Here is a 12,342-nt window from a genome sequence, read left to right on the forward strand (position 1 = left end):
TTGGAACAGTTTGTACAGAACTCCTAATTTGATACAACTTTCTTAGACAGGCTCAATCTAAACAGACAATTGTTATACAGTCATGGCAACTTGATATTTTAAAGGAACTGTTCTCCCAAAATTGAAAATTCTCTGATCATTTTCTCACCCTCATGCCATCCTAGATGTATATGACTTTCTTTAGAAGAATATCTTAGATCTGTAGGTCCATTCAATGCAAGTGAATGGTGACCAAAACTTTGAAGCTCTAAAAAGCACTTAAAGGCAACATAAAAGTAATCCATTTGACTTCAGTAGTTAAATCCTGTGTTTCCCAACCCTGTTTCTGCAGGCACACCAACAGTGCACGTTTATTATGTCTCCTTAATCTAAAACACCTGATTCAACTCATCAGCTTGTTAGAAGATACTCCAAGACCTGAAATGAATGCGTCAGATCAAGGAGACATTCAAAATGTGTACTGTTGGAACAGGGTTGGGAAACACTGGTTTGATCCATGTCTTCTGATGCGATCTAATCGGTTTTGGGTGAAAACAGTCCAAAAAGTTACTCTTTCACACCATAAATCTTGACATCTGCAGTGTCCTTGGTGATCATGATTTCAAGCTGGATTACACTTCCTAGTGCTATCTAGCTCTTTGCGCACACGTCAAGCTCTAGGAAATGCAACCAAGCTTGAAATCATGATCGTGACTAAAGACTGCAATGGCAAGATGTACAGTGAAAAAGGAGGCATATTTTGATCTGTTTCTCACCCAAAACCAACTGGATCTCTTAAGAAAACATTGATTAATTATTGATTACTTTTATGCTGCCTTTATCTCCTTTTGGAGCTTCAAAGTTCTGATCACCATTCACTTGCATTGTATGGACCTACAGAGCTGAGATATCAGCATTTGCGTAAGCATCAGACAGCATTTGTGACATAATGTTGATTACCACAGACATTTATTTCAACTTGTCCCTCACTTATTTAAAAAAAAAAAACAAATGCAAATACAGTAAGGCACTTACAATGGAGGTGAATTGGGATAAAAGACGTAAATATTACAGTGTATGAATGGACAGGTCACTAATGCATTAAACAGTATGTACTGCCTTGTAGCTGTAAGTTTGTTTGTTTTTTTCTCTCTTTGTGGTTTCACTTCTTGTTTTAAATGTCCTGCTGTGGACATGTGTTAATCACTGTTATTTTAACACAAAGCACATAGAAATAACACAGCCTATTTTTTTATTTTTTATTTTTTTCACTTATTTATGGACATTTTTACATTTAAAATAGAGCATTTAAATATTCAGTAATTTCTTGTTACATCTTCATTTAATATTTGTTACTGACACAAAATGAGAGTTAGGTTTGCACACTGGTCTGTGCTGTGTGAGAATGTGTCAGTGTTTAAAACAGTGATAAGTCTCTTGTTGATTCATAAATTATTTTGTAATAAGCAAGGAATATTTAATTAGGTTTAATTAGAAAAAAAAATATTTCCATCGAACAAACGATGGCAAACGAAATCATACAGTCATTAGAAAATTGCAGCAAAAAAATAAAATAAATAAATAATAAAAAAAAATAAAATAAAATAAACATATATGTATACTGTACATGAGTTTGCTATTGTTGTATTGATCTGGATCTTTGGAAATTAACTCTTTTAATAAGACAAAATGAAGTGTGCTTTCCAGTTGTACAGCAGTTGGTTTATCTTTGAAAAAAACTAGCAGATTAACAACTACACTGTAAACAAGTATTTTGAACAAGTATGTGTGGACATTTACTGAGGAAGGAAGTGAGGTGACCACTGGTGATTTGTTAGTGTTAGCTAACTTCTATATACACTTACAATATTTACATTGTTTTACCATGTTTTACCATGTTTTTTGGACATGTATATGGTACCAAGGTAATAGCTTGGTATTCTTTAAAGTACCATGGCGTACCATGTAAATACCATAGTAAATTAATTTGGTAATCATTTAGTACTATGATATCAAAGTACCATGGTATGACCTTCTGATACCATCACTGTACCATGAAATCATCACAGTTCTTTTTGAAATGAAAGGTAGTTTTAAAAGCATTAAATTACTATATTGCGAAATTACTACTAAAGCTGCTGTAATATGTTCATAACTGTATGAAGTGGTTCAGATTAGTAAGCATTTTTTTTTTTACTACAAAAATAAGGAACTAGCACACTTTTGTCTTCACTTCAATTTGTGTTATATTTTTTTTACTAAAAACCTCACTTGTATTGGCTAGGATGACTTTCCTTTCTTGTGTTTTTTCTTTTTCTTTCAGGAGAATCTACAGCAGCTGCTGCTGATGCCTCTTCCAAATGTTGCTGTTTTAGGTCGAGATCCCCTGACAGGTGTAATGCTGTCATCTCTCATATAATTTCAAAACAGGAAAATTTTTATTCTCCAAATATTTATCAACAATTCATTCAAAAACAAACAAACAAGAAAGATCCAAACAATAAATGAAAAGTAAATATACTGTGTTGTTGTTTCTTGTTGGTTTCCCTCATGTGAACAGAGGGCGCTGTTGCAGAGCTGAGGAGACTGCTACTGTTATTGCTGGGCTGTGCTGTACAGGTAACCATTGTAAACACATTGTTGAGACACATATCCACTATCTTCAGCATTTTCCTCAGACATTACCCTGTAAAATGAATTAGAGTGCAATCTTGCTAAAAGTGATTCATTTCTCTTGTCACCAGTGTGAAAGGAAGGAAACTTTCATTCAGCAAATTCAGTGCTTGGACATCGACACACAGGCAGAGATTGCCCTTTGCATACAGGAGGTCAGTGCCAGTACTGTTGATAATGTTTCATTTTGAAGTGTACAATTCCACCCAATCAAATTTTAGTTTTAAGGCTTTTACATGTCTATTAGCTATAAAGCCAAATACTGTATATGTTGTGATTTATACCAAAGACTGTTATTGGCTATTTAAAAAAAGGGACAAGCTCTTTGATATGTCCTGTCTTAACATCCTGTTTGAAAACACTGTAAAAAACACTTTGTTATGTAACCTAAAAACTGTGTTTCATGTGGTAACATCTAAATTAACTGGTTTTATTCAACTAAATTTACCTGACATATTAGGTTACACTAACATAAGTAATTTTTAAGGTTTAAATCAAGTAGAAATAGATCCTTGAGGTAACAATGGCAGGTTACCACTTTTTAATGGTGTAGGAAATATGTCAACTAAGAAAAGAAAACGGGTGTCTGACTAGTCATTTTATGGGGTTTTTAAGTCGTGAACATCATCTCAAACTAAAGAGCATTTATTCTAATTTATGCCACTAACTCAGTGATTCATCATGCTCCAGGTGACCCAGGACCCGAGTGCAGTGCTTCCCCTGGAGTTTGGGGACATGTGTGGACTGAATGGGGCAGAGTTGCAGAGTCTCTTCTGCTCCATGGCCAAACAGATCCAGAGTCTGCATGCTCAACGTGACACACACTTGGAGGTGAGAGATTAATTTATATCTGCTATATCTGTGAATTCATGTTTCAGTTAAAGTAGGTGTGGATGAATTAGATTATAACAAAAGGCATTCATTAGCTCTGTCTGATGTTTAGAGGATAGCAGAGCTTTACCAGGAACGGGAATCATCTACATCCCACATAACCACGTCAAACGGGTTTGGACCTCCAGAGGGGCTGGCTGTGCAGCTGGCAGACAGCAAAGCTAAACTTCGTCAACTAAAACAGGAACTGTGAGTTTATTTGCTGCATTACTGCATGTGTGATGCTTTATCTATACAATGTGGATAATCAATACATTTCCATTTTGTTCAAGTCCCCATTATTATTGCTATTAATAATAAGATAATGAATGAACCCTTTAAGTTCAAGGCCTGCCAGCAGGCCTGCACAGGATTAAAATAATTATCAAAATATTAATAACTACAGTCTTGACCAACACAAAATAGGTATCGTTTTAAAGTTTAGAAGCTGTACTTTACAATGCATGTAGGCATTATGACCAAAACTGAACAAGTGCACTGTACGTATTATTGTAATCGGAAAAAACATAAAACTCATCAAATAACCATGTGTCGACAATTGACGTAACGCCATGCAAGGATCATACGTGTGAACGGCAAGCTCTGCACACTTTGCTAATTTTAATACCTTTGATGACATAAACAGGTGAGATTGGATACACTCTGTTCCATAACTGTTCTAGGAGGACAATATGTCAAAGAATTCAAAATCCTCGGGCTCTGGAGACATTAAAAGACACTTACATGCTCAAGCTGACGTTCCCGAGCAGGCACCAAGCCGGGGAGTCGATTTGGTCGGAGAAGTGCAGGAAATGTGGCGAGTGATGTTGAACATGTCGGCAATACTGACGAAGGTTGTTGCTGACTTGGAGGATCTTGCTGTGATACGTCGATCGATCACTGCCATGGAGGTGAAATTTACTGATGTGGTCACAAGAATGGGGGATGTCGAGAAACGGAATGATTATCTGGAGTCATCGGAGAGGGAATTATCTGCTAATCCGCTAGTGACCAAGGTGGATTTGGAGCATGTCTGGGAGAAGTTGGAGGACATGGAAAACCGTAGCCAGCGGAATAACGTCCATATCGTGGGGGTCCCAGAGGGAGTGGAGGGATGGGATGTGGTGGAATTCCTGGATGGGCTCTTTCCGAGTCTGCTCGACATAACAGGCCATAAGCTGGAAATCGAGCGAGCTCATAAGGTTCCGGCTCGGCGATCTGCTGAGGGAGACAGGCCCCAATCAATTCTGGCCAAATTTCTGAGATCATCCGTTAAAGATCTTGTGTTACGTGAGGCGAGGTGTAAAGGATTTTTACAACCTTTTTTTGTTCCCAGACTTTACTAACTCAACAAGAGAGAAATGTGATCGATTCAAGGAATGAAAGAAACTTTTACATCAACGGAAGATCGCTTTTGCACTGATATTCCCGGCCAAATTGAGAATAGATGCTCAGGATGACTGTAAAACATTCACATGCCCACAGCAAGCGATGTCGTTCATGAAGTCAATGGAGTGATTAAGGTACTTACGTTGCAGCCGAATGGACCGGCTCACTAAACATTTGCTTGACTGTTTGAAAATTCTGCGTGCTCTTTTTGTGCTGGTTCCTCCTAGCAGCTGGAGTTTATGTTGTAGAGCAACACACCTTCGGGACGATTTTGTGGATGAATCTATTAGGGCTGCCCCCGACCAAAGATTTTCCTAGTCAACTAGTAGTCGTTAATTTAAGCCATTAGTCGACTAGTCGCATGTTTATGATATTAATTTAATTACTTAAATATATATTTTTGGGGGGCATCAGAAAATGGTTTGAGTTCCTGGGCTGAGAAAGAATGTTATAAGTAACATTGGTAACACTGTTCTACATTACAGAGAAATACTAAACCATAATAAAAAATATAAATTTTACAAGCGCACGCACGAAGCGAGCCACAGCGACACCGGCAAAAGCGGTAATGATTCTGAATGTGTTGGAAAAACCAGCAATGAGACTGTCTGAGCATTTTGTTAATTTATAGAGAGAAATGCACATTAGGGTTGTGCCAACAGACGATGATCTCGGGGATCGACGATGGTCAGAGCGATCGCCAATAGCTGATGCCTTTGACGATGTCAAGATGATATTTGGCTCATTTTCCCATTAATGTATTAAATTATTATTATTATTAGGGTATTATTATTATCAAATTAATATTACAAATAATTTACCCGTAGACACACAGACACACGCTTGAAGAAACACACTTTATTACATTATTAAGAACAGATGACAGAAAAGCCGTCTATGCGCATGTATGACATGCTAATACGGAGGCGTGCAGTCACATGGAGCACGCGCATGTAAAAGGTTTTCACTCTTTCTTTGTTTCTGTCTTCTGATTTTTATTTTTTTTTTTGCAAGAACAGTATCGTCTATGAGAATGCTGCAAATGACCTCAGACATCTCAGTTCAGGAGGTGCTTTGAGTTCAGTTCACTTTATTTCCACAGAGCAGTTCATTTTGAACGCAACTCTGCAGCCTATACATCTGTGATTAAAACATAAAGTAATACAAAAACATATTCACCCCAAACCGTGATTATTATCATCATTATAATTATTATTTTTACATTTATAATTGTTTTTATGTCTTCATTTGTGTAAGTAATTTTCTGCCTGCATGTTTAGACTGGTACTTGCCTGACGGTAAATGGAAAGGTGGTTTCTTATGTATATATCAAATCAAATCAAATCAAATCACTTTATTGTCACACAGCCATATACACAAGTGCAATGGTGTGTGAAATTCTTGGGTGCAGTTCCGATCAACATAGCAGTCGTGACAGTGATGAGACATACCAATTTACAATAACATCAAATTAACACAACACAATTTAAACATCTGATATACATAATTACACTCAACTTAAAACATCACATTAACACAACACAATTTAAGCATCTGTTATACACATAATTACACTCAACTTAAAACATCAAATTAACACAACACAATTTAAACATCTGTTATACACATAATTACACTCAACTTAAAACATCAAATTAACACAACACAATTTAAACATCTGTTATACACATAATTACACTCAACAATATACAAATAATAACATACACTGTACAGTATACAATACGCTGTTTTTGTTTTTTGTTTTGTTTTTTTTGTTTTTACTATATAGATACACATTATTCAATAAAAATTAAAAATAAAACTACATATAAAAAAGTATATATATATATATATATATATATATATATATATATATATATATATATATATAGAATGTACAGTATTGTACTGTATTGACATTCAGGCTGTCAGTTGATAGTCAGTTGATAAGAGAGAATATAATATAATAATAATATAATTTATAATAGTCCAGTGTGAGATATAAGAGTAAGGGTAATAAAGTGCAGTGCTGATGTATTTTGATCGTGGGAGATCAAGAGTTCAGAAGTCTGATTGCTTGGGGGAAGAAGCTGTCATGGAGTCGGCTGGTGCGGGTCCTGATGCTGTGATACCGCCTGCCTGATGGTAGCAGTGAGAACAGCCCATGGCTCGGGTGGCTGGAGTCTCTGATGATCCTCCGAGCTTTTTTCACACACCACCTTGTATATATTTCCTGGAGGGAGGGAAGCTCACCTCCGATGATTTGTCTGGCAGGTTGCACCTCCCTTTGCAGTGCTTTGCGGTTGTGGGTGGTGCTATTGCCGTACCAGGCGGAGATGCAGCCAGTCAGAATACAGTAGTGGGCTGAGAACACAGCCCTGCGGGGCTCCAGTGTTGAGGATTAGTGATGAGGAGATGTTGCTGCCTATTCTAACCACCTGGCGTCTGCTTGACAGGAAGTCCAGGGTCCAGCTGCACAGCGAGCTGTTTAAGCCCAGAGCCCGGAGTTTCTCATCTAGCTTGGAGGGCACTATGGTGTTGAATGCTGAGCTGTAGTCTACAAACAGCATTCTCACATAAGTGTTCTTTTTTTCCAGGTGGGAGAGAGCAGCGTGTATTGTAGATGCAATGGCATCATCAGTGGAGCGGTTGTTGCGGTAAGCAAACTGCAATGGGTCTAGAGAGAGAGGCAGCACAGAGCAGATGTAATCTCTGATTAGTCTCTCAAAACATTTGCTGATGATGGGGGTCAGAGCAACAGGACGCCAGTCATTTAAACAAGTTATTTTTGATTGTTTTGGTACAGGCACAATGGTGGATGTTTTAAAGCATGTAGGGACTACAGACAAAGAGAGGGAAAGGTTGAAAATGTCCGTAAAAACACCAGCCAGCTGGTTCGCGCACGCTCTGATGACGCGGCCCGGAATGCCGTCTGGGCCCGCGGCTTTGCGGATATTCACCCGTCGGAAGGATTGGGTTACATCCGCTACAGGGACGGAGAGTGAACTAACCTCTGTAGCTTCAGCCGCGAGAGCTCTCTCCGTGAGGATTTCCCTCAAAACGAGCATAAAAAGTATTTAGCTCATCCGGTAGAGAGGCAGCGGTGTTCATGGCGGAGTTTTTATTCCCTTTAAAGTCCGTGATGATGTTAATTCCCTGCCACATGCTTCTAGAGTTGGTGGTGTTAAACTGTCCCTCAATCTTGCTCCTGTACTGGCGTTTTGCTGTTTTGATAGTTTTTCGGAGGGCATAACTGGCTTGTTTATGCTCCTCCGCGTTCCCGGAATTAAAAGCGGAGGTCCGCACATTAAGTGCCGCGCGAACATCGCTATTGATCCATGGCTTCTGATTCGGATAGATTCGTACAGTTCTGGTCGGAATCACTTCCTCTACGCACGTTCTGATGAAACACATTACGCTATCAGCGTAAAGCTCGATGTCGTCATCAGAGGCGGACCGGAACATCTCCCAGTCCGTGTGATCAAAACAGTCTTGTAGCATAGAGTCCGATTGGTCCGACCAGCACTGGATCGTTCTGAGGGTGGGTGCTTCCTGTTTCAATTTCTGCCTGTAAGCGGGCAGAAGCAGAATGGAAGAGTGGTCCGATTTGCCAAATGGTGGGGGGAGGGATTTGTAGCCATCCCGGAACGGAGAGTAGCAATGGTCCAAAACCCGGTCCCCTCGTGTGTTGAAACTAATGTGCTGGTGATATTTTGGTGCGACTGATTTTAAACTGGCTTTATTAAAGTCCCCGGTCACAATGAACACGGCCTCAGGGTGCGCGGTTTCCTGCTCACTTATAATCCCATACAGTTCCTTGAGTGCCCGGTCTGTGTCGGCTTGTGGGGGGATGTACACAGCAGTGATAATGACCGCTGTGAATTCCCTCGGTAGCCAGAATGGTCGACACAGAAGCATAAGAAATTCCAGATCAGGAGAACAGAAAGACTTGATGGAATGTACGTTCCTCTGATCACACCAGGATTTGTTGATCATAAAACATACACCACCTCCTCTAGTTTTACCTGAGAGATCTTTCGCTCTGTCCGCTCGGAGCATGGAGAACCCCGCGGGTTCAATGGCTGAGTCTGGAATCTCCGCAGACATCCAAGTTTCTGTTAGGCAGATAATGCAGCAGTCCCTCTTCTCTCGTTGGAAAGAGATCAGTGCTTTCAGCTCGCAGAGCTTGTTATCCAGAGACTGAACATTTGCCAGTAGAATACTGGGTAGCGGGGGTCGATTTGCGCGGCGTCTTACTCTGATGAGAACGCCGGCTCTGTTTCCCCTTTACCTCCTGCGTTTCCGCGGCCGTGCTGCCCAGACAAAGGGCTCCGCTTGCGTGTTTGTAAACAGCGGGTCGGCATTGAGGAATGTGAAGTCCGGTTTTCGGTGTGAGATCGCTGAACCAATGTCCAAAAGTGTTTGTCTGTCATAGACAATAAGGCAGACAACATCCAAGACAAAAAACATAAGAATTGTGAACAAAACAAACAAAACATTGCTATGTTGTGTCGGAGCTCGCAACGCAGCAGCCATACTCGGCGCCATCTTGAGTCCGAAATATACTATATATATTATTCTTTTATCACTTTATTATTTATTTATTTGCTTTTTCGTTTCGTTTGGAGTGCAGTTTGAATTTAGAAATGTATTTGATTTAAATTTTTTGTTTTTTAAATAATTTAATTTTCAATGCAAAATCACTAAAGCAAGAATATTCACCGATCCCTCAGCCCGGGGATTTCCGATGCAATATCTATCTATCTATCTATCTATATCTATATATATATATATATATATATATATATATATATATATATATATATATATATATATATATAGATATATATATATATATATCTAGATAGATAGATAGATAGATATATATATATATATCATGAAGGAGGGAACAAAACGAATGTATTCACACACATGATGTATTTTCCCGGACAACAAAATACCCGACCGGTAGAGAATGCACAGATTAAGTAGGTTCTTTGCCAGAGAGATGTTGACAACTGTTGTAAAGCCATCTTTTAAAATAGTTGAACAACACACAGTTTAAATGCACTTATTTTTTTTTCCAGTTTCATTTGAACTTTTAGTTAAAATAAATAAAAAATAAAGTTCAAAGTTTGAAATCAAGGTGTCTTGCTTTATTGTGTAGGCTTAACCCTAAATCTGCTTAATGAAAATTACCCCATAGTACCACCTAGCATTCAACCAGCGCTAATACCGGTATTCGTCGGTTTCCTGCAGAGTTTTTTTCCTGCGACCAACCGACCAATCAAAACTTGGTCGACCAAGACTCTTCTCATCGACTAACGTTTGGTCGACTATCAGGGGGCAGCCCTAGAATCTACACGCTCTTGTGCTTATTCCGCATATCGGCTGGAGTTTATTTTGTGGAGTATTTCTGGCTAAGTCATTGGAGTAAGTCATTTGCTTGTACTCATGTTGCAGCCGAATGGACCGGCTCACTGAACATTCGTTTGACTGTCTGAAGAATCTGTGTGCTCTTTTTGTGCTGGTTCCGCCTAGCGGCTGGAGTTTGTTTGGTAGAATAATACACCTTTAGGACAGTTTTATGGATGAAGCTGCATGCTCTTTGTGTTTATTCTGCCTATTGGCTGGAGTTTGTTTTATAAATTATCTTTTGCTGTGATATTCTGTCTCACCAAATTTTGATAGAAACACCGGACTTTAGTAATCCGACGGCAAAGTTGTCGCGGGGGCTCTTTTAGGCGTACATGGACTGTTTGAGTTTGGAGGGATGGACGCCAGTTGGTGCTGTCGTGTGCGGGGTTAATGCGCACGTTTTTCTTTTTTCTGTTTGTTTGGTTCTGGGGGAATGTTCGGAGTTTGACTGTTGCACTAATGTTGGAATGTGGTCTTTATAATTCTGTTTTTAACACACAATCTATTTTTTCTTACATGTCAAAATGTCAAATGTTAATATGAGTGGACTGTCTCTCTCCATGTGGAATGTGAATGGGTTGGGGCAACCCTTAAAAAGAAGGAAGGTTATTTCTCTTCTTAAGTGTAAGAAATATGATATAGTGTTTCTTCAAAAAACGCACCTTTCCCCACAGGAAGCTGAAAAATTTGGAAAGATATGGGGTGGGCATTTTTATTTTATAGTGCTGGCTCGAGTAAGAGCAAGGGAGTCATTATACTGATAAGTAAACATCTACAATTCAAATGTTACAAACAGAGTAAAGATAAATTAGGAAGAGTTATTATTGTTTTAGCTGAAATTCAGGGACAAAGTCTTATTTTGGCGAATAATTATGCACCTAACGTTGATGATCAGGGCTTTTTTTATAGATCTTGAAGGGATGTTGCAAGCCGCTGGCACCCCTCATGATATAATATTGGGAGAAGACTTTAATCTTTTGATGGACTCAGTCCTTGATCATAGTGAAGCAAAAGTGTGTAAACCCCCTAGAGCAACACTGACGCTTTACAGGATGTTTAAAAATCTTTGTCTTACAGATATTTGGAGACTTTTGAACCCATCTGTTAGGGACTGTAAATTATTCTTCAGTCCATAAGATTTACTCTAGAATAGATTTTTTTTTATTATATATAAGTCCCTCATTTAATCTGTTAAAGCGATTGCTCAATTAGAAACATCTTAGTCTCAGATCACGCCCTGGTGTGTTTAGAGGTGTTGCCACATATGAAAAAAAAAATCATACAGTTGATGCTTTAATGTATCCCTTTTGCAAAATCCTGAATTCCAACAAATGCTAAAGGCTGAAATCAATGTCTATATGGAGACCAACTGGTCTTCAGTATCCTCTGTGGTGGCTTGGGAGGCACTTAAGGTGGTTCTTAGGGGCCGGATCATACAGTATGCCTCATTCACCAAACAATCCAAAGCATAAGAGCTAGTGGAATTGAAAGAGAATATTAAAAGTGCCGAGGTAGAGCTAAAGGGCCAAATGTCGTCTAATGGCCTCAGAGAATTTACCCGATTGAAATACAGATATAATACTATTTTGTCGCAGAAGGTGGAGTTTTGGCTATTCAGGGCAAGACAGTCATACTTTGAGTCGGGAGACAAAGCATGGAAGCTTCAGGCTAGATATATAAAACAGAGAAAGTCTTTTTCTACCATTCCCTCAGTGAAATCTGCTGGTGGTGAAATATATATCTCGGCCATTGATATTAATAATGCTTTTAAAGAATTCTATCTTGATCTTTATAGTTCCACGTCTTCGTCTACTGATGATGATATTAGAAACTTTGTGGAACCATTAGAACTTCCTAAACTGATGGCTGAGCAAAAAAACTGCCTTGGTGGTTGACATATGCTACTGTTGCCGTGTTGTCTGTCCGAATGAACACGTGCTTGCCCTGGATCAACGGCCGAAACCTCCGCAGGGCGAGCAGAATTGCCAACAACTCGAGGCAGTTGATGTGCCA

General features: G+C 39.1%; 1 protein-coding gene across 2 annotated transcripts in view; it reads left to right on the forward strand.

Annotated features, from left to right (window-relative positions):
• The window catches only part of ccdc88b (coiled-coil domain containing 88B), a 66,362-nt gene that overhangs the window by 1,288 nt on the left and 52,732 nt on the right, over positions 1 to 12,342 (forward strand). For both annotated transcript variants that reach the window (XM_051649286.1, XM_051649284.1), the window contains exons 4-8: positions 2,303 to 2,372; positions 2,540 to 2,598; positions 2,724 to 2,807; positions 3,343 to 3,483; positions 3,596 to 3,732. In XM_051649286.1, coding sequence (XP_051505246.1) covers positions 2,303 to 2,372; positions 2,540 to 2,598; positions 2,724 to 2,807; positions 3,343 to 3,483; positions 3,596 to 3,732 — 491 coding nt within the window. The remainder of the gene's footprint in view (positions 1 to 2,302; positions 2,373 to 2,539; positions 2,599 to 2,723; positions 2,808 to 3,342; positions 3,484 to 3,595; positions 3,733 to 12,342) is intronic.

This window comes from Myxocyprinus asiaticus, chromosome 22 (genome assembly GCF_019703515.2).
Source record: "Myxocyprinus asiaticus isolate MX2 ecotype Aquarium Trade chromosome 22, UBuf_Myxa_2, whole genome shotgun sequence".
Taxonomy (NCBI): Eukaryota; Metazoa; Chordata; class Actinopteri; order Cypriniformes; family Catostomidae; genus Myxocyprinus; species Myxocyprinus asiaticus.